This window comes from Protopterus annectens, chromosome 3.part0 (genome assembly GCF_019279795.1).
Source record: "Protopterus annectens isolate FY-2018-M chromosome 3.part0, PAN1.0, whole genome shotgun sequence".
NCBI lineage: Eukaryota > Metazoa > Chordata > Ceratodontiformes > Protopteridae > Protopterus > Protopterus annectens.
Window position 1 is genome coordinate 1,268,932,478 of NC_056731.1, and position 24,234 is coordinate 1,268,956,711.

The 24,234-nt window shown below is 39.2% G+C and overlaps 1 protein-coding gene across 1 annotated transcript in view; it reads right to left on the minus strand.

Moving 5' to 3' along the window:
* The window catches only part of LOC122797055 (transcription initiation factor TFIID subunit 4B-like), a 1,206,007-nt gene that overhangs the window by 1,050,715 nt on the left and 131,058 nt on the right, over positions 1 to 24,234 (minus strand). Inside the window, exon 4 of the mRNA XM_044065831.1 lies at positions 13,202 to 14,722. Within this exon, the coding sequence (XP_043921766.1) occupies positions 13,202 to 14,722 (1,521 nt within the window). The remainder of the gene's footprint in view (positions 1 to 13,201; positions 14,723 to 24,234) is intronic.

Genomic DNA, 24,234 nt, shown 5'->3' on the forward strand with positions numbered 1-24,234 from the left:
AAATGATTGACTTCAACAATTGGCCAAGTTTCTGGTGTCATTCTAAGGGGATCCAGTATCTGTCTGCTTGGAATGACATGATTGACAGACCTCGATGCTTTGCCAGAGATGGCCTGCATCGGTCACTCCTGGGTTTCCAGATACTGGCTAAGGCTCTTGCCATCCCTATAGTGCCTTTTTTAGGCGACTTTTTAAAGACCTAATTACCACCATAACAGCTATAAATAAATGCAGTCTGAAGGTCATGCTGCTCAATGCTAGAAGTCTAAATTGCAAGACGCACTTGCTCAAAGCACTCCTCAAAATGGAGAACATCGACATTTGTGGCGTAACGGAGACCTGGTTTAAAGCAGCAGAAAGCACCCCTGGGCTACCAGGCTACAACTCATTCCACACCTTTCGACCCCAGAACATGGACCGAAGCTCCAAAGGAGGTGGTGTTTCCATATTCATAATGGATATGCACACCTCCAGACTAGTAGCCCTGCATAACGCATCTGAGATACTTCAGGTACTACTAACATTGGGTAAGATGGCGATTCAGGTCATAGCCTACTATAGGTCCCCAACCATGTCCCAAGACCATCACTCCGTGTTCCTAAGCACCCTGGAAACTATTAGGGTCCAACCCAACACTCTCATACTAGGTAACTTCAACTACCCCCCATCAACTGGGAAAACTACTCATGCACCAATACACTGGCTCAACACTTCCTGGAATTCATCAATTCCAATGCCCTGGACCAGCTCATTCTTACCCCCACTAGAGGAAGCAACATCCTTGACCTGGCTATTACTAACATGGGCAACCACTGCTCTACACCAGTAGTCAGTTCCTCCCTGGTTAAATGTGACCACAAACTAATCACCATGGAAATCCACATCTCACCCACACACCCCCACAAAGATAACCACTGTAAAAAACTTCTCCAAAGCTGACGCTGGGCTCCTAAAAACAGAGATGGCTAACTTCACAGCACTCATGTCAATTGAAAATAGATGCATGACTGCCGAATCATACACCAATGCAATGTACGAACATGTACATAAATCCCTGGAACTAGCCATACCCAACAGAACCAAGATGCTCTCCTCCAAAAAAAGGAAGCCAATCTGGTGGTCCCCTGCCATTAATAAACTCTACAATAGAAGGAAGAGACTGTTGCAGAAAAAGGTGAAGTCCCAAGACTGGAAAAACTCCCTTATTAGCCTCAACAAAAAGTTGAGATCCCTCATCAAAACCTCTAAAGCCAGCTATGATGGCAGAATTACAGCAGACACTAAAAACAACCACAATGCCTTCTATAGTTATATCAAGAATTTCCACAGCAATACCCAGGTGTGCTCTGAGTTACTGCACAATGGTACCTCCTATACTGAGCTAACAGATATTGCCAACATACTGGTCGACAAATTCAGTGCCAACTTTACCCCTCTCCCCCCAAAGGGCCAATCACAATACCGGAAGAATGCCAGGCACCCAGCATTACTGCAGCACAGGTTAAAGTTGCATTGTCCAAGGCCAAGAATACAGCTTCCATGGGACTTAATGTAGAACATATCCAGGGATATTATCAACTACAAAGTGAAATGGCACCACATCAGTGTGCCCTGTTCAATCACAGTCTCATCTCATGCTTTGTCCCTCCCAAATGGCGCACTGCTACAGTCATCCCTCTCCACAAAGGAGGAGCGACTACAGACCCTGGGAATTATCACCCCATTAGCCTGACGAGTCTGATATGTAAGGCTATGGAGCACATCATCATGGACCTAATTAACAAGGATATAGGGAATTGCCAAACTCTAGATCCCGCACAATTTGGTTTTGTGAAAGGTAGACCATGCCTACTCAACCTGGTTGACTTCTTTGAGTCAGTCACCAGAGCTGTGGATGAGGGCAAAGCAGTTCATACAGCCTACCTCGATCTGGCCAAGGCCTTTGATACAATTTCCCACTCAGGAATTATTGATAAACAAACCAAACTAGGCATCAACCCCTATATCACTAAATGGGTTACAAATTGACTTACAGATAGAACCCACAGTGTGAAAGTAGCGGACACCAAGTCAGACTGCCGACCTGTCACAAGTGGAGTTCTACAGGGATTGGTCCTGGGTCCTCTCCTGTTTGGCATCTACTTCTCAGAAGTCAAGGCCAACATGGAGGGGCTCTGGCTGACCAAGTTCACAGACTGCAAGCTGGGAGCCATTATTAACTTCCCAAGTGATTTAGACATCCTACAGAAAGGCCTCACTGAGGCCAATGACTGGTGTCGAAACCATGGCCTCAAAATGCGTCATCACACCCTTTAGGAAAAACTCAGTTCCCACTAATCACCACATCGATGGGAGACCACTGAACACTGAAGGCGTTATAAGAGATCTGGGGACACAGGTTGACAGAAACCTCTCCGTTGACCACCACAGTGCCACTGTGGTCAGAAAGTCCTTCTATGTGGCACATCTCATTACCAAGGGTTTTGCATCCAGGAAGAAAGAGGTCATCATCTCTTTCTACTCTTCCCTCATTAGGCCAGTCACAGAGTATAATGCCCAGTTTGGCATGTACCTCACTAGACACAAGCAACAGCTGGAAAGGCCACAAAAGTACCTCACAAAGGGGATCCTAGGCCTTAAACACATGTCCTACATGGACAGACTCAAAAACTTCAGCTATTCTCTGTCTCATATCGTCTACTAAGAGGCAATCTCTGCTTGACTTACAAAGCCATGTCTGACCCAGCTCTGTTAGAAATGCTACATTTAATGAAATCCAAATCCTTTCACACCACACACTCCAGAGACCTTAACCTCATTATCACAATCAACAGAACATGCTGAAGGGGGACAGGTTCATAACCCAGCGACTGCCCATGCTCTGGAACAGACTTCCCATACATGTCAAGCAGAGCACCTGACTGGCCCTCATCAAGAGAAATCTTGATGAGTAGATAGGAAATGGAAAGTTTACCTCAGAGATCACTCCACTGGCTGTATTTTATAGAGGCACTGGGAACTAACGTCAAGCTGCATGATGCCAGGGCACTTCTATGGGCTAGGCTTGTAAAGGCTCCAAGGTCATTAGCCTAGTACATACCTATGAAGCTATGAACGCAACCACTGGAATGAAACAGCATTTGCTTTCCAGGCTTGTTTGCAAGGATTTCTGTAGCAAAATGTGTTGAGTTGTCTGATTTGAAAGGAGGCAAACAGATCTACACAAGGCTTTCTCTTAAATGGATCAATTCCTGGAAGATCTCCTTGTATAATTTCCATTTGTTTGGGTTTGTCCTGCTCCTGCTCAGCTTGTCTTGTTTTGCTCTGATGAAAATGTAGGATGCTTGGAGGGTTAATGGGTGCTGCAGAGCTAACTCCTGGGCCATCACTGGCTGCCTGCACAGAAGGTACGACCTTATACACACTTGATTGTTGATGTACTACATCACTGTAGCGTAGTCTGCAGTTACCTGGAGAGGACCTTGGAACCATAAATGAAAAGGAAATTTTATTTTGAAAATCATTGAATCTTTTTCATTTGTAACCTGGCAAAAGGAATCCTAAGAATCATGAATGCCATCAACCCCAGCATTCTGAGAGTTTGAGAATGGGTTGAGAAGCTTAGGAAAAATTCCAGATAAAAATCCACCTTCACCTGTTTCAAAAAAGCCTTTTACTGCAGGGTGTCTTTAAGACATCCTAGAAAGTCAATCCTGTATGACCAGGTCAAGGAAGATTTCTTAAAACTTATCTGGATCCCCAGACTGATCAGAAGATATAAAACCTATAACAATGACCCTTGGCACCTAGGAAAATACTCTGAAAAGATGAATAAGTCTCTAAACAATGAAAATGTGAATACAGTTCGATCTGTAATGAGATATGACTGGAGCTAGACACTGTCTTGGAACAGCAGATAATCCAAAGGGTAATGCAGAGAACAAATAATGTAACCCAGACTCAGACAATCTAACACGTTTCCTGAAGCCTTTTGCTACTGGAATGCACCGATAGGCATCTTTTAGGTTTAATGCTACCATAACGTTTCCCTAGGAAATGAGAGGTAACAGCCTCTGAGGGGTCCAACACCTTGAATTTTGGAACATTCACATACAGATTTAGGAAGGAAAGATCAAGAAATGGTCTCCAAGACAACTCTTTCTGTAATACCAGAAACATTGTCTAACAGAAGCCTTTGCTCCTTTGATTTATTGGCACTGGTTCTGTGATTCCTAGGGTAAGCAAGCACTGAAGAATGAGGATAAAATTATGTTTAGTTCAAAGGATGGGCAAGAACTCCCCCAAAAGGAGATGCTTGTATATCCAGTGCCAAATGCATCCATCCTGAACCAACTTGAACACCCATTTGTCTGTCACAATCTGTTGCCAAGGGGTAAAATACAGAACCTGTTATTGGTCAAGATTTTAAGAGGAATGTGCAGGAGGGGAGAGGGTGTGGGGTGCAGGTATACTCATTCTGTAGTTACAGACTGTCCCTTCTTAGGAAATTCTCTAGGTTTCTTGTTGTTCCTCTCCTGCCACCTTTCTTTTATTTCCCATGAAAGAGAAGAAGTGAGATTTGGAAGCAGGGAACTGTAAAATCTTGGAAGCTCCCTGAATAAAGTCCCCTCTCTCATTAAATTGTTTGAGGACCAGAGTAAAAGATGAGCCAAATAAAACCTCATTATCTAAAGTCGAATTAAACTTTCAGACTTTACCTCATCATACCCCCCCCCCCCCCGATTACAACAAACCCAGGAACACCTCCTCAAAACAGTAGTAGAGGCTGAAGCCCTGGACACAGTATCTGGCAACTATACACACCCCTTAAGGCATGGTTAGATACTTAAGAAAAGCTAGAAACAATAGAATTGAATTAGGCACTACCTTCAGGAGCAAGAGTGGTTGATGAATCTCTCAAACTGTCTATATAAAAAAGCACAAACTTTCACATATAGGTCTGAGTCTATACACCAAAATGGAAGAAAAATGTCTAAATTTGTCTAAAATCTTACCCTTCTTGCCCACAGTGGAAGGGTTGGATGATACCAAAAACCTATTCCCTGCTGGCTTACATGTAAATATTGCTGCAGGGTCAGATCTAAGGTGAAAAAAAAAAACAAACGGTTGTAAGTCTGAAAAACTTTTTAGCCTATATACTATTTGGAGGACTAAAAGTTGTAAAATCAGTGTTCTTATAGGCAGCATTGTATACATCCTCCAAGGCTGGCACTACAAAAGGAAAAGTGTAGAATGAGGCATAGCCACTTGTAATGTATAATAAGATCTCCTGAATTCAGGGAGAACATCCATTTGTTCCCATAAAAGCACCTCATTCATCCTGGCTATCTCAGAAAAAGAAAATTCCTCCAAAGGACGTTGTGAGGACAGGATTTCCTCAGCATTAGAGTTTTAGGCTTCAGGCTTTGTTGAAGAAGATACCTGGTTGCTGTCTGTCAGAATCATGTGAAATGTCATTCTTGGGAATATTTCTGTTTACTTGATTTACAGGTATTAATTTCAGTGTACCAGTACTAACTGCAACAATTTTTTGTCTAAGATAAGAAAAAATTATTTCATATAGACACCATGCCTTCTGATGAATACTGTTTTTAACTTTTTTCTTTTTATTTATGGGGATCTTGAATGACAAACCAGGAAAAAAGAACACCTGGTCCTTCAATAGGTTTTCTCCTCCCCTGGCTACATCAAGCAGCATCCCTGGTACGTCTCTATGCCCCAGAAAAGGTTGCTCCCTATGCCTGAGGAAAGATGGTTCTCCCATGCCTGTTTTGGATGGTGGAACAGCTGAAGAATACAAGACTGATCCACAGTTTGCGGTGGTTGAAAGGACTACAGCAAAGGAAGACAGACAGGTAAGTGAGTGGTCTGAGGAATGACTGCTGGCCATTACAGAATCACCTGCCTTCAGTGGAAGCAAAGACTAAGCCCACAGAATCAGCAAGGACTCTTTGGCAAGTTATTTTTTTTTCTTTTTAGGAGCTGCAGAAGTTGGACTAGCTGGAGTACCAAGAAGAATGCTTCATATGTGGTAGGAAGTGTTGGAACAAGTCAGTTGGAAGGCAAGTCATCAGTTTACAAAATCATTTCACTTACACCTTCACATACATGCAAAGTCCACCAAAACACTAATGCATAAGCAACACTCTGAATTCCTGTTAGAAATCCCTTTAAAGTAAATTTAGTCTGACAGAAAAAACTGGCATGTAAGTTGACACAGTGTGAAAGCAAGAACTACATAACCCACAGTATTCCCTTCTCAAGTAAACACTTCACCACACAAAACTTTCATTAAGAATTCAAAAGGTTACACAAGTAGTACATTTTGTTCAAAGATATACTCCTAAATCAGTCTAAGTAAAAATGGCTGTCCCTGAGAGGAACTTCAGATATTACGAATAGTGAGTTGATTTAAAGGATCAAAACCGCTAAAACAAGTACATTTTTTAAATCTACATAACACATATATAATTTTGTGTGTGGAAAGGTTCCCCAAAGTGGACATACCTGCCAGAAAGGAGCTGAAGTGATGGTTGCTGCTCTTGTGAAGCCTCTTAGCTACTACTACTTCAATTCTTTCTTATCACCAAAAGATTTTCCACTTTGCTGTTTTTCCCTCTTCTAGGTTGACCAATCAGCAGTCAGAGTGGAAGTGTAAAAGGGAACAAGAGTTTTGGGAAGCTGAACGGTTACTGTGCTTTTGGCAAGACACAACCCGTGCAGCATAAAGGCTACTGCAACAGAGGAATAATTAACATACTGCTAATGCATCTTTCATATCTGACGTTAGGAGTTTCAGCTCCATTATCTCTACAACAAAGCATCCCAAGCTTATACTCTTGTGTGGCTCATCATGAAAGTATATTCTGGATTATGTCATCAAAAAAAGGCAGCTTATAATTGTTGTATGCTCCTTACTTCAGTTTGTTTGGCATTCTTCTGTCACACACAACCCTTAGAATTTGTGCCAGATGTCAAAGGCATTTTTGAGTTTTGATTTGACCTCTACATTCACATTTCTTCTCAACCATACTTCTCAGATACTTGAAACTGTTAACCTTTTGTTCCACTATTTTCCCTTCTGTCTCACTTTTCAGCTTTCTCTAACTCCCCCCCCCCATTTGTTGAAATGACCACTGTGTCTTGTCTATATACCAGTTCATCCCATGTGCCTTCAGTTTTACATTCCAGTCCACTATCATTTGCTGAAGTTCATCTTGAGAGACTGCTTGTAGCATCGCATCATCTGCATAAATACTGCTTTGCTTATCTGTTCCCTCCAACCTGTTCTCTGGTATAGTGCATCACCATTTTGCACAGGAGTAAACTCAGTGATGAATCCTGATGATCATCCACTCCTACTGCAAACCCCTCCGAGACTGAAAACTCAACACTTGTTTCATTGCTTCCTTGTACACAGCCAGCACTAGTCCTACCAATATTTCCTGGACATTGAACAGTCACATGACTGCCCAAATTAGTTTTTGTGGGACCTTGTCATATGCTTTGCTCAACCTTAGGAATGCCCAGTTGAAGTCTTTGCTCATCTTTAGCAGCTTTAGTGTTATCGCACGACAAACATTGAATCAGCTGTACTGCATCCTGATCTGAATCCAAACTGCTCATCTCCCATCCTACTTTCTATTAATCACAGGCATTCATTAATCCATTAATCTGTCCAGCACATTCTTGAAGTGAAACAGGAATTTGATACCACTGTACTGCTTGCAGATGTGAATACCCCCTTTCTTTTTACACTGGCACTGTAATGCTTATTCTTAGTCACCGGGGCTAGAATTCTCTCTCCATACCACAAGTACTCTCTAAAGCCATTTCTCCCCTAACACACACAACACTTTTTTAAAATACCTTTGTTAAAATTATCACTTAAGACACAGGCAAACATACATTAACCAATAAATAAATAAATAAAAAAGAAAAGAAACCATATTAATTTTTTTTCATTTGCATACATTATATAATCAGATGTCTTTTCTTTGTAATCATCAGCCCAACATTACATAAATTGCTGAATTCCTGACTTCTATTAAACCTCATTCCTCCTTCTGAACACTATTCTGTTCTGCATGTATTGTTCCAATAATTTCAGTTTATTTCCATGCAATTTGCTCCTTCCCTTTTCTAAAAGATCCCTCTCCCAGTACTTTTATTTCTTTTATAATATTCAATATTTCAAATACAGGTGGTGTAGACTTTATTTTCTAGTAATTGCTTTTTTGCAACCAACAGAATTAAACTTAATAAGGCTTTGTTATGTCTAGGCAATTCAGATCCTGTATCCCAGCTAAAAGAAATCCTATACTTAGTTACAGCTATTTGATCACCCTGTGTTTCTGAAACAGTACTCTGTAGGAATTTTTTTTTTTTAAATCAGACAACTCATTACACTCCCAAAAACACATTCCCAGTTAACTCTTTGTTCTCCATCACACCTCCAACATTTGCTATTAACATGAGGGAAAATAAAATGAATTCTGCTTAGAATATAAAATACTTCTTCAAACACTTCGAAACAAAGATCCTAAATCTGGACTTTGTGACATACTTGGAAGCCTTACACATATCATCTCATTGTTATTTTGCAAATTGCTTTTCCAGTCTTTCTTCCCAAGCTTTTTAACCTCCTCTGACTGATTCGTATAGGTATCGTGCAATATTTTATATGACCCATTAATTATCTTGTTTTTTAAAAGCAGCTTCTATTCTAGATTTGAATAAAATCTCCACCAGAGTAGGTCTTTCACTTAATATTCCCCATCCCTTTCTCTTTGCCTTTACTCTAATATCAATCCCTGGTAAGGAAGGTAGTCTCTAGCCTGCAGTCCAAATGTCTTGTTGACCTCATCCCACTCTCTTATATTTCCCTCTCTAGTTATCGGTTCCCAATACCTTGGTTCTTTTGCCAGTTTTGTCTAGTAAATTCAACCCCCTCTTGCCTATTTTCTGTACCTCTACTTGCAGTCATCCCTACGGGCCAAAATCTCCTTTCTCCATTTTCGTGTTGGCTTAGTTCTTAGCATGCTTTCTGCTACTTTATAAATATAATATTCTGTAAGGATCTACATCCAAAATCATAATATTCTGTAAGGATCTGCATCTAAAATCCTAATCTCTCTTTTTGTTGAACTTCCCTCCTGCTTTAGCATCATCCCTTTCTATTTGAATTATAACTTTCTGCTTGTGTTACTTATATGAGCTTTAACTGTGTATCTCTAAAAATATCCCTTCAGCTTCAGATCAGATAATCCTAAACCACCTTGTTCGATTGGAAGGATCAACATATCCCACTAAATTCATGCCCCCTCCCCCAATAAATTTCTTCAATTCTTTATTAATTGCCCACAAATTCTCCTCAGGTTGGTAAAAATATGTCTGATCCAAATATAAAATTAAAAGAACTAAAAACATTTTCACTATTTGTATCTTGCTATCCATATCCATAAACAAGAGCTTCCAGTTTCTCATTAATTTGTATTATCTTTTTAGTCTCTTCCCACATATCCTTGGCTGCCATAGCAGAAGCCTTTTTAACCAATACTCAAGCTACTTCATCCTATGCCCCCCACAAATATAGGCATTGCTGAACCAATTTGTGTGTGGGTACATAATTTACAGCTACAGCCTTTGCTTTATCTTCATTAATTTTATACCTTGAAAAGACCTGAAATGGTCCCAAAATGTTCCACAGCAATAAGATGTCCTTTTCTGAATTGATCAGGTACAAAATACAATTGTCTGCAAATAATTCCAGCTTTTCTTGACTAACATACCAATTATATTCTTGAGTTTCTGGGTTCCTTCTTTTTTCTGCCAATGGCTCTAAATATAAAGCAAATAACAAAAGGAGATAGAAGATACCCCTGCCTGATTCCTCTATTCAGAGGCAAATTATCAGAGAGGAACCCGCAAACTTTAATTCTTGCCTCCGATCCTTCATATATCCTCCTAATTAACATTAACTTTGTATCAGGGAATGCAAGCGCTTTCATTGCCCTAAACATAAAACCCCAGTTTACTCTGTCAAATGCTTTCTCTGCATAAACCCTCACCAGTACCAGTGGTATTTGCTTACATTCTGATTCCCTCTCGATCATCATTGTTATATTAATGTTGTCAAATGTTTGCCTCCCCTCCACAAGACTACATTGATACATTTCTATCAATTTTGGCAATGTCTTTGCCAATCTTTTAGTATAGACAAACACACTATAAACATAACAGAAAACAAATAAGCGGTTAAATGAAGCCCAAATTCTGAGACCATATAAACGAAAAAACTTTTATTAAAACTGTTAGCACTTTTACCACTTGTCTGGTAGCTTCATCAGACCATAAAAACAGAAAAATATTAAATAGAACATTTTATATACTCACAATACCCCACTAATCACTCGTAAATCCAAGGCAGGTGTTCATTCAAACACAATCAACTCAGCCATCAGATCAAGGACAATGACGTGAACCACATGGCTGCATCATCAAAAACCAGCCTCCCTTAAAGCTATATTCCAACCAAAAATAAAAAATACAACAGTAAAACCCTAGCGACTCTCTTTCATATGAAAATCACATCTCAAATATAAGTCCTAATCAACTGGGGAATGTCACATTATAAAATTTCATCTATAAAAAATAAAATAACATAATAATAGACACTCATTATACTATATAACAATCCACATATATCTAAAACAATTCAAACTAATGTTCATAATAGTATGCCCATTATAATAATATAGCTATCTCTAAAGGTAGTCTTTAAATCAGAATCATCAGACATTACAAACTGCAATAAATGATGCACAACAGTGCATTATCGAGGCAGTCAGCATCTTTCTGTTCAGACAGGAACAAGAGGTTACTTGAGCTGTTCAGGCAATGGTGTGAGCAGACTGGGTAAAGAAATGTGAGGGGGGTGGACAGTGACATAAGAATCACCTTTCTGTGTTATATACAAAGGTATGACATATCCAAACTGCAACTGTAAAATATGATGACATTTTCAATAGCTGATTCTCTTTTTATATTATATAGGATGACTGCATATTCTGATGAGGCCTATTCTGATACGGACTGAATGTTATCATGTAGAAGTGAAAAGAAATATATATATATATGTACACACACACAGTTATAGCACTTTGGGCAGCATAGCATCTTGTGAAAAGCTCTTGTAACAAAAAAGGGAAAACAAATCAAGATTTGTCCTCAAAGAGGCGCTTCCAGAGGGACTTTGCACCACCATCTCAACTGATACAACACATATAGAAAAAAAACATAACAGATCTCCACGCTAATAAGGATGACATACTAGAGATGTGAAACTACCCTCTCTGTGGAACAGACAACCCCCATTCATGTGAAGCAGAGTTCCTCCCTAACCCAATTCAAGTGTAACTTGGACAACTGAATGGGAAAAAGTAAATTCATCACTGGGGCACCTATGTCTCTAATGGACACAGGCAATCTGCAAGTAGTTCATCTCCCATGCCCCTGCTTGTAAATGTTTTCTCTCCCAAGCCCCTGCTTATACATATCAAGGGTAACTGAACTTGTCAGAGACATGGGATGCATGGCTAGGTTTAAAAAGGCCCATGTGATCATTAGCCTGATACATACCGATGAACCTAGGAACCTATGAATACTATATAAAAGATTTTATCACTGAAATCATTCTGTAACCTCAGTGCTGTGCATGACTAGTTCACGTGGCCCCTTGCACAAAGATCGCAGCGCTGTCTCAAACCTCTGTGTTCTCCCTTGCTCCTCGAGTATGGGGTAGGTATGAAAAGCAGCTACACTTTTAACAATATTAGTGCAGCCCTCCCTGAAGCCTTGCCAGACTTACTATGTGGTCTCTTAGCTAAAAAGGATGGACATCCCTGGTGTAGTCAGTACCAAATATAAATGCAAGTCCCTACAGTTGTGTTTGTATTTTAAAAGAATTTAAATAATTATGGTTATAATGTTGAGTTTTTTTAAATGTGTGTTTTTCTTCCCCAGAATGCAACACATTTCATTTTCATTTCAATTGATGGGAAGGAATGATTTCCAGAAACACACCCTGACTGAGGGTTTACATTCTGAAAGTTGGTGTAAAATTCCAAAACCCCGTCTCAGAATGTTGATTATATAAAGCATGCTACGTAAGCAATAAAGCCACAAAGGAACTTTATCGGGCAGTACAAGAAAAAAATGGACTATCAGTATCACACCTGTGAAGATCCATTAATTCCCAGTAATGCCCACCAAGGCTGGTATTATTGCACTTACAAAAGAATTTTAGGCCAATTTTTATTTGTTTTATTTTTAGTATATACTGTTTTATATATTTTGCTGTAAAATGCTTCCTCCATGTAAAGCTGTTGTGGGCTACATAATAGTTGTTGAAGGACGTATTTAACATCCAAAATACACATTATGGAGGTATATCTACAGACATACACGCCGACAGGCAGAGAGAGAGATACTCATAACATGTACACATAATACACTGAAATATACACACAAATGCAGTGAACAAGACTGAGTCACAAAAGTGTACACACACACACACACACACACACGCACACAGAAATGTATCCAGCAATTAGGACAACTTTCTTGACTGTGTACAGCTCAGATCTCAATGTAAAATCCCATGGTCCCTAACTACAGCTTAGCCACATTTAGCAAGGGGAAAGTAAAAAACATGTTCTTGCAACTGATGTTGCTGCAGTTACTTTTGTTACTTGACTCATTTTTTTTTTTTTACACTTGCTAATCTACTGAATTTAGTGAGTATAAACAAGATGGCAGCCTTTTTTCTTTTTTTTTAATCAGTCTGTACTTCATGACAGCTTAATATTCTGCCATGAGCCATACATTAATACCCTATCTTTTCTCTAGTGAAGTACTGTGCTTAAGGTATGCCCATTTTCAAACATGTGCTATCGACTGCTACACTAGTACATTAACTCTTCTCTTGTTCTTTACCAATCCTTTCTTTCTTTCACAACAGAATTTCAGACCATTTAATTCTACTACACATACCTTATTAATCTAATTCAAATTTACAGAATTGTTTCCATAAAATGGTGATGCTTCAGTAAGGCAAATATAAAATCAGAAATCACACATTTTCATATATAATTAAAAATGATTACCATGATGGTCTTACCTGAGGGTGAGTGGTCTGAGTAGCTGACACTGCTGTGCTTGTTTCAGCAGTGGCCTTCGTGTTTACAGGCATCGGTTTAGCTTCAACAGACTGATCTTTCTGTGTAAGTGTGGATCCCACACCATCTGCAACCAAAGTCCCATCAGTTCCTGTCACAGGAAACTTTTGAATAAGGGAATCTTTGTGTTTGAGCTCATCTGTTACTGTGATTTTCTGGGCAACACCCGATGAAGGTGAAATACCAGAATTCTCTGCTGAAGAACCCTGAATCACAACCGACTCAGGTTTCACTGCATCTGCTGAGGCTGCATATACTTTCATACCCACTTTAGAGTCATAAATATTCTTATCCTTGCATGAAGCTGTAGTCTGTGCAACAAAGCTATGTGCAGTTCCTTCTTCAGTCAATGAAGTCAAATTTTTGGTGACAGTAACTTTTAAGGAAGAGTCTTCTGCACCTGCTAGGGTAACATTTTGGGAAATACCCTTTCCAGGTGTTGTGCTACCCGATGTTGCTACAGTAATGTTTTGGGCAACAGCTGGAACAGAAGATAAACCTTCAGTGCCTGCTATACTGATATTCTGATTCACAGCCAAACCAGACTGTCTTCCTTCTGCTGTTACAAATATCTTTGGGCTGACAGTAGTTCCAGAACTGCTTCTTCCTATTCCAGGCAAAGATATATTTTGGGTAACTCCAGAAAAACATTTTGCTCCCTCTGTTGTTGCAATGAAAATCTTTGGCTGGGTACTAGAGGTAGATAAACCTCCACTGGTTGCTGTTAAAGTAACATTTTGTGAAATGGCTGATGCAGGTTTGGTTCCAGGTGTTGCTGAAACAAAAAACTTTGATGCAATAATCTGTCCAGAAATATTTCCACTAGTTCCTGAAAGACTCAGCTTTTGAGGAGCAGATGATGGTTTTGTTCCATCTGTTGTTGCGACTAATATTTTGGGAGCAACAACCGAGCCTGATAAGCTTCCAACAGTTCCGGAAAAAGTGAACTTTTGCGGGATGGTTGATGACTGTCTTGAACCATCTGCTGTTGATACAAAGATGCCAGGTGCGACTATGGAACTAGATAATTTTCCACTGCTTCCTGAGAAAATTATTTTTTGAGAAACTGCTGAAGGCAGCTTAGACCCATCTGTAGTTGCAACAAAAATCTTTGGTGTGACAGTGGATCCAGGTTTTATTCCATCTGCTCCAGGCAATGTGATTTTCTGAGACAGCCCAGCTCCAGATTTTGCTCCATCAGCTGATGTTATCAAACCCTTTGGGCTGATAAGGGTTCTGGTCAAAGGCTCATCTGTTCTTGTAAAAGTAGCACTTTGGGAACTAAGTGATCCAGACTTTGCCACCACATCTGCTGATGCTACAATGATTTTTGGGGTAGAAACTGTTCCTGATGGTCCTCCTTCCCTTGTAAATGTGATCTTCTGGGTGTAAGACTGTGCAGATGATGCTAGTTTTGTACTCAAAACTGGTGTAACGGTAACAGGTACAGTTGTTACATGTGGCTGTGAGAACAGAGACAAAAACATATAAAATTAGAAAAGTCCCCATATCAACAATATTTTACCTCTACATTACCACATGATCAAATGTCCCCGTACCAACAATATTTTACCTCTACATTACCACATGATCACTAAAATGCTGATCGCATCCATGTTCAAACAAATAAAAGCTTGACTGGTTCTGTAGAACACAGGGATAAAACCACAGATATGAAGAGTTTAATTAGCAGGAGCTGAAAGATCAAGAGAAGAGTAGATGGGGGAGAAGAGGTTGAGGACATCTCAGTCAGCTTGGAGGAATGCATTGTAGTCTAGTCCACTGGGAATAACCATGCCCTTTGCAGCCTGATAAAAGCATTCATCACTGCAATTGGGTAATAGCGTGAATGTAAACCAATGCGCACACACACACACATACACACACCCACACATTCTCTCTCTCTCAATTGTAAGCCTTACTTCAATAGACAGGAGGCCAAGGCAATGGGGGAATCAAAATTCTCTGAACCTATAGTGGATGATGCTGTGCCTTCTTCCCCCACAAAGGAATTAAGCAGCCAATGGGGCCTTGCCCCTGGGGGGGCAATATGAGTTGACAGGGTGGCTGGAGGAGACACGTGGTTAAAGGTAACTTTTTTGGGGAAACAATAAAAGTCTGACAACTACATGTGTCCCGTTGCCAATTAACCACATACTTGTTATTACTGAATATAGCCCAACTCAACACACCATTTTTAAATGCAGAAATAATATCCAAGGAAAACAAGAGAAGAAATCCACCTATAGCAACATTCCAGAAGCATCCCTGATTTTACCAGATCTCTGGTCAATCATATAATTTTACTGAAATCAATTATGCTTATTCCAAACACTCAGTTCCCTCCTATATAAATAATAAGACACCCACACAACTCATATTTTCCAAGCACAGCCTCTTTCCTTGTCTGGTGTCTTCTAAATACAGAAATTGCATTACTGCAACAGTACTTCTTTAGACTACTTTCACAAGTTATCCTTTCCAAGATGCACGCTATCAAATTTTCAGTGGGTTCTGAATGAAAATAATTAACAATTATCCATGACTGGGTATGGGTAAATTCTGCAGAACATACAAAGCAATTATTTAAAAAGTACATTTTTAAATTATGGTACTAAGTGCCTGAAATTCTTTTCAGCATAGCATGCTTTGCTGTTTTCTGCAGCTCCACTGCCAGGGGACCCTTGCCTAATGTAGTGTGTGTGTGTGTGTGTGTGTGTGTGTGTGTGTGTGTGTGTGTGTGTGTGTGTGTGTGTCATACACATCGCCAACACTTGCACAGTACATTAGAATGAAACTTTGTATTACTTTTTTGTCTTTTTCAGATTTGGGAGTACAATGTGTCCTCCTGTTTACTTGAGGATGTTTGCAAACTTCTGATGTTCCAGTTGCAATTTCATTTTTTTTAAATATCTGCATTTATGGAGGTATAAAGATGGTTTTCCACCCATAACACATGGATCATTTTTCTCTGTTTGGTGGAGCACACAACATGGTATCTGTAGCTTTTGTTTTTAATACTTAATCTTGTGGGTAATGCTGGATGTACAACACGCATGCTTGTTTCTTTCTCCAACAAGTGTGCATATTTTTGCATATTAACTTTCACTGCATAACATGCATTAGACATTACTACATGTGGAACCTGCATCAAATAATGAGTTTCACAAATTGGTTCATAGGTTAGTATTAAGCAATCTGTCCTTGTAGGACATTTTAAGCCAAGTAATTTTCCCAATCCAAAGATAAGAATCAAATCTTGCCCTCTGTATCCATGAGGTAAACACCTTAACCATTATGCCAACCCTCCAACCCCCAACCTGAAATTCTGAACTACAGCATCTCCAAATCACCGATGGATGTCACATGCAGTAGCATAGCAAGTAAGATATCTGGTCAGAGCTTAACTCTCTATTTTAGGAACACCTGTCATACAAGATCATAAAAAAAAAAATCAGATGGAGCACAAATATTACTGATGTTTTTGCAACATCTTAAAACAGTAAGATGGGAATTGTCCACCTCCAAGATAACAAAAAAATTATGGTAGGATCTAGATAATGTATTCATTCAGAAGAGGAGAGTCCCTACAACTTTACCATCAGCAGAATAGACAGAATGGAAGGGGCAAAGATAATGCAGATGATACATAAGTGACTATGTCACAGCATGGCTCAGTTTCTTGAACAAGAATGTCACAGTTACAGGGCTATAAGAAAACAGACATCTGCTAGGAAGCTCAGTGAGGTGGAATACTAAAGAACGAAAAGAATACACTTCACCAAGAGCTGCGGGGTTGTATTTGAAATAATGGTTAAGGTTTTCCCCTTAAAAACACAAGGTAAAGGGTTTGATTCTGACCTCAGGTTATTAGCTAGACTTAAAATAACCCTTTAGGGCAGTTAGCTTAGTATTCACCTATGACAGTCTTAAGGATTGAATACGCGTATAAGAAGCAACTCTTACAAGGTTAGACAACAGACCGTGTTTAAAACCAGATAAAAAGGATAGTAGTAGAGGAAAAGAGCACAGAAGGAAGTAAGTGATGGTAAGAAAGCTATTTGAACTGGCTAAAAATGAGCAGTTACTGCTATTCATCAGGCCAAGGCAGCCCTAGAAATAAATCCATGGGCGAAGCAAGAAAAGTGTGAGATGAATCCTATAACTTCAAATCAAGAAAAAGTCCAGGTTTACAGTACTTCAGAGTATTTCTCTTAGTCCAAAGTACAGTTATTTCAGTTAGCAGCAGAAGTTGGAGGGGGGACGCAAAGATTGCATTTTGCACCCTTGGCATATGGAGACGTCCCCCATGTAAAAATTATTTTACAGTATTAAAGTGAGTTTTGGCATTCAGTGTAATACTATCTGATTTGCAGTTTTCTGCTCAGAGTTGCAGTTCTCTCAATTTAGTCTTGTACCCATCCACAAAACTCGATGCAAAAGTTAATCCACACAACTCAAGGAAGGCATGAAATATTTTCTGTAAATCTAAGTTAAAGGGGATAAGTACAAAGAAGCAAGGAAACAAAACTACCCTAGGGAACAGTGTTTGCTTCGTTCCACTTTCATTTGCTTACTGTACAGCTTTGAGCAAGTCACTAAACCATGCAATGCTCCCAGATCACCCCTGAAAAGAAATACCTGTCCAGTGGGCTTACTCGGTCAACAAATGTCTTAAGATAAAAAAAAAAAAAAAAGTGTATGGATATACATACATATATATATATATATATATATATATATGGGTCCCCTTTAGTAGATCAAACGTTTACAAGTTCGAACCACATATGGCTGAGACCATATGTTCGAACTTGTAAAAGTTCGATCTGACTGAATGGAGATCTCGGCAAAGTGCGGAAAGGGAAGATTTCCCATTTCCGCAATGTACTGCGATCTTGGAGTTGGTATATTTAAGTAGGGGGGGTGTGGGGGTCGAAGCCCCCTATGTGGGGGGTGCAGGGGGGCATAGTCACCCTGCTATAGATGTTTAGTTTTGTGTTTTGTTTTTACTTCAGTGTTCAAACTTTTACGAGTTCGAACATATGGTTCGGCCATATGTGGTTCGAAATTGTAAAAGTTGGATCTACTGAAGTAGATCCATATATATATATATATATATATATATATATATATATATATATATAAAATTTGTGTGTGTGTATGTAAGTATATATACATATATCTCTCTTTCTCTCTCTCTATATACATATATATATATATATATATATATATATATATATATATATATAATATGTGTATGTATGTATATGTATGTATATATATATATTATTATATTCGAACTTGTAAACGTTTGATTCTTTTATTCCTTTCACGTTTGTAAGTCCCTGGCTGCTGTCTGCTCTCGCCCAGCGTCTTTGCCTCTGTACCTGGCTCTACACTGTTCTGATCCTGCCCTAGCCTCAACCTATCTGGTGACTTAAGAACCCGACCAAACTCCATTGGCTGAATCTGCTTGACTGTTTTTCTTTGTACCTTCTAGCAAGGAAGGAAGAAATACCTAGCTCTACACTGTTCTGAACCTGCCCTAGCCTCAACCTATCTGGTGACTTAAGAACCCGACCAAACTCCATTGGCTGAATCTGCTTGACTGTTTTTCTTTGTACCTTCTAGCAAGGAAGGAAGAAAGTAGGTTATGGACTTGTACCTAATTGCTCAGTAGGCCTCTAATATCTGGTTTTACCAGGGTTCTAAAGTTCGCTTGGGTTTGAGTAACCAGCAGCCTTACCCCCCCCCCCTTTCCAGCTACCCAACAGACAATCCACCTCCTCACTTACAATAACCTACTCTCTTAGCATTAGATCTTCCATAGCTCATGACTAGCTAGCTCTCCCAAACACCTTCCTCAGTACTAGTGTTGTCCACTAGGTGGCACCCTTATCCTACTCCCTTATTCACTGCTTCTTACTCTCTCTCTCTGTCCAACCTCTGCAATTTCAGTATATCTCTTCTTATCTTCCTTCATTCTCATCCTATCCAGCACTCACTGCCTCTCTCCCGATTTTACCCCTGCAACTGTACTATACCTTCTTAGTTCTTGATTCTGCTTCTCCTCTCATTCACCTACTGCTTAACAGTATTTTACCCACACCCATTTCTTATTCGATTGGAATCCTGTAGCATTCTAAACCTTCCCTACTCAGGCACTACCTCACTTACCCATAGTTTCCTGCATTTCTGATAGTCTCCTTTCCAGCTTCTCTCTGAGGTCAGGACAGGTAAGAATATAGTTAGAAGTGTTGTAAAAGTTCGATCTGACTGAATGGAGATCTCGGCAAAGTGCGGAAAGGGAAGATTTCCCATTTCCGCAATGTACTGCGATCTTGGATCATTCTCATCCTATCCAGCACTCACTGCCTCTCTCCCGATTTTACCTATCTTCTTACCTGTCCTGACCTCAGCCTATCTCCTAACCCATTTTGAAAAATCCAATCTGTTCCTCTACAACCTCCCTCCAAGACAAACAATCACTGTTGATATCTTCCACTCCCATAAACACATTAAAATCATTTCCACGCCCTGTTATATGTCACCTCAATACCATCGATGCACACACATAAAGCTTAACAACCTGATTACAAAGAAATGGAAACTCCTAATAAACTATTCACACAACCCCATATCTAAACCACTAAGCCCTATCTTAAGGGATGGTGACATACACCTTAATCCAGGCCCTACCATAGCAGCTACAATAAATATCCACTGCACATCTTACCTAAACCTGCCTACCTTAAGCAAACTCTCCAACTCTCTACTTATAGCACATCTCAATACCCACAGTATCAATAACAAAATTGCCCACATTCATGCTCTCCTTGAAACTCACTCCTTTGACATTTTCTGCCTTACAGAAACATGGTTAAAACCAGGAACTAAGGAAAATGAAATTATCCCTCCTGGCTATAACATATTGAGACAAGACCACTTAAAACGTAAGGGCGGGGGAGTCGCACTCCTCTACAAAAATGGACTACAGATCTCCTCTATAACTGAAAACCCACCCTTGCACAATAAGGCTGAAGTCCTAATTTCCAAACTGCAAATCAACCCAAACAAATCCCTCTATGTGATCTGTATCTACCTACCCCCTGGTAATAACAACGCTATAATAGAAGATATTCTTAGCTGGGTGTCCTCAACTTACCCTCCAGAAACAATAGTACTAGGTGACTTTAACACTGACTGGAAAACCATTAATACCACTAACCCTTCCACACATATTAATCTCCATGGTTTTATTCAAACCATCAACTTAACGACCAGAATCAACAAACCAACCAAAAAAAGAGAGCACCTTAGACTGGATACTTATAAATAAAGACCCACATACTTTTAATGTAGGTACCTTACCAGATGATCTAAGTGATCATATGCTAACTTATATAATAAGACAAAAGAATGATATCTCTATCACTCCAGCCTATAGGATAACACAAACAAAGAAACACTTTAACCCTGTACTCTTCCAAAATGAACGCAAAGCTTGTGACTGGAAACCTGTAAAAATACTCCCACTAGATGAAGCTGTCAAATATTTTAACTATAAATTTCTTGAAATCCTAGATGAGCATGCACCCAAACGATCTATTAGAATAAAATCCAAACCAGCCCCCTGGCTAACAAAAGAGACTAGACAAAAGATACTACTTAGAAATAAAGCTTGGCACAATTGGAGAACTAACAGCACCTCCCCTGAAAGACAAACCTTTAGACAGCTGAGAAACATAACTAAAAAGGCTACCACTGCTCTCGGACTAAAAGAACTACTATAGTAAGCTATAACAAACACACCACAAGCAGCCTCAGAAATTTTGGACTAACATCAACAGACTCCTCAAACCTGGTCAGTCTAGCACACCATCCCCTCATGATGCTGATCATAACACTCCACTTCAAATAGCCAACAACTTCAACACCTATTTCACAGAGACCATACAGTCCCTAGCTAGTCAGCTTTCCACTGATAACATGAGGCTCCCTTCTTCTACAGCTGGATCTCTACCAACTTTTAGATTTCATCCTATTTCAACAACTTTCATCTACAAAATCCTACTAAAGCTTAAGCCTTGTACTCCATCAGCTGACCAGTTACCTTCTGAGTATTTGCAAATAGCAGAGAAAGTTATTGCCTTTCCCATATCCATCCTACTCAATAGAACCATTAATGAAGGCATCATTCCAGACATCTGGAAAATCTCCCACATCATCCCCCTACATAAAGGTGGTAAATCCAACGACTACTCTACTTACAGACCAATAGCTCTCCTATCACCCTTAGCTAAAGTCATGGAAAAATGCATTCACCATCAGTTACTCAACCACCTAACTAAACACAATATTCTGGCTACATGCCAGCATGGCTTTAGGCCATTTCATAGCACTACCACTGCTCTATCTTTCACTGACACCATTAATAAGAACCGTAATAACATCCTCTCTTCTGCTCTCTTCATCGACCTTTCAAAGGCTTTTGATATGGTTAATCATCCCCTACTTATAAATACTCTTGAACTTCTTGCTCTAGATCCCCCAGTTATACAATGGTTCAAGTCTTACCTTAACAATAGGCAACAGGCAGTTCTCTGGGAAAATAAACTATCATCCCTCCTACCAGTCACCCTTGGAGTCCCCCAGGGCTCCATTTTAGGACCTCTTCTCTTTTCTTTATTCATCAACAACCTTCACATAGCAGTCCCTGAAGCTACCTGCATTCAATATGCCGATGATTCCACACTTATATGTTCTGCTAACTCCACATCTGAACTACTCTATCTAACTCAAAAAGTATTTAACTTAGTAGAAGACTGGTTCCTAAAATGCTGCCTTCTTTTGAACGCCAAAAAAAACAAGCTTCTACTCTTTGCACCCACCAGCAGGACCTCTCCTATTGATTTCTCTATTATATCTAACAATGGTACCCTTATCTCTCCCGAACAAACTACCAAACTATTAGGAGTCACAATTGATAACAACCTTAACTTTGATATGCATATAAATAACACCATTCAAGCAGTGAACAGAAAAATTGGCTCCTTATACAGAATCAAACCCTTCCTAACTCCTCTAGCTACAACCACCATTGCCCACTCTCACTTAATCTCAACTCTTCTCTATGCTTCTCCTATTTATACTAATCTAAAAAAAAATAATCTTCTCAAACTATCAAACTCCTATAACAATATTGCCAGGTTTGCCACTGGCAATGCATTTCAAACACACCACTGTCTGAATCGTAAGCAGCTTGACTGGCTTGAACTCCCTAACATGCTAACTTTTTCCCAACTCACCATTGCTCACAAAATCTTTTACCAACCTAATAATACTCCAATTCTCGCTAACCTCATTACCCCTTATAATAATCTGATTTCTCTACGCTCTTCAGGTAAATTACTTGCTAGTATAAGTAAGTGCAATAACTTGTCAGGCGACAGCATTTTCTCCAATACTGTTGGGAAACACTGGAACCTTCTACCTACTAATCTAACTCTACTTCCATCACTGTCACTCTTTAAGCAAAAACTCAAAATTCACCTAAAATCACACTGGTTATGTCCCTGCACTAACCCTAATTAATTAATTAATTAATTAATTAACCACCTTTCCTTTTCTCTTTTTACTGCCTATGGTTCTACATCTCACTCTATATACCCCTCTGTATGCTAATATCTGGTCTCCGAAAACTTATAACCACAAGTGTTTATGTTAACCAACAATGAACTATAGTGTATCTCGCTTATCAAACAATCTCACAACTGTTATATCATTGACCTACTTGTATTTTTACTTTGAGTATGCCTTCTTTTGATTGCATATACCTCTTATTATTTTTTTTTTGTACTTGTTTTTGTTATATAATTGCATAATACTATTTATACTATGTTGGAGCTTTTCTCCCCGGGCCTCTACTGAAAATGGAAATATATCCAGTTAGACTAGCCCGGTCAACAAATGTAAAATAAAATGTAAAATAAAATAAAATAAATAAATATATATATATATTTGTATATATATATATATATATATATATATATATATATATATATATACATATACATATATATATATATATATATATATATATATATATATATATATATATACATATACACATATGGGATCCGGACACATGCTCAACTAGCAAATGTCCGAATCACAAAACATCGAACACACATACAGGAAAGTGCTCAACACTGACAAGTGCTTCTGTGTATGTGTGCCTGTTTCATAGATCGGACTACAGTGCGGGTAAGGGAAAATTCCCTTTTCCCCACTGTAGTGCGATCTTGGAGTGAGAATAATAAAGTGGGGGGTGTGGGGGCACATCCTCCCACGTGGGGGGTGCAAGGGCAAAGACCCCTGCAGAGACATAGATTTTTTTTTTAAACTACACATACACAGAAGCGCTTTTTGATGTTAAGCGCTTTCGTGTATGTGTGTTCGATGTTTTGTGATTCGGACATATGCTAGTCGAGCATGTGTCTTAAGACCCATATAAAATATATATATATATATATATATATATATATATATATATTTATATATGTCTATTTATATATACATATATACAATGTGTAAGTGTGTGCGTATGTGTGTAATATATATATATATATATATATATATATATATATATATATATATATATATATATATATATATATATATATATATATATATAGGATCCGTATGGATCACCAAACAGCAAAATAACCGAAACAGATTCGGCTGGGCATACTTGCATGAAAGTGCTTTTCACCGAAAAGCAATTTCACGTAAGTATGCCTTTTGCGGAGATTGCACTATAGTGGGGATACGGGAAAAGTACCTTTTTCCCACTGTAGTGCCACCTTCGAGTGAGAATATTTAAGTATGGGGGTGTGGGGGGCACAGCCCCCGTAGAAGTGCAGGGCTTGCCCGTCTGCAAAAACATAAAAGTAATGTTTTATTTTTTATTTTT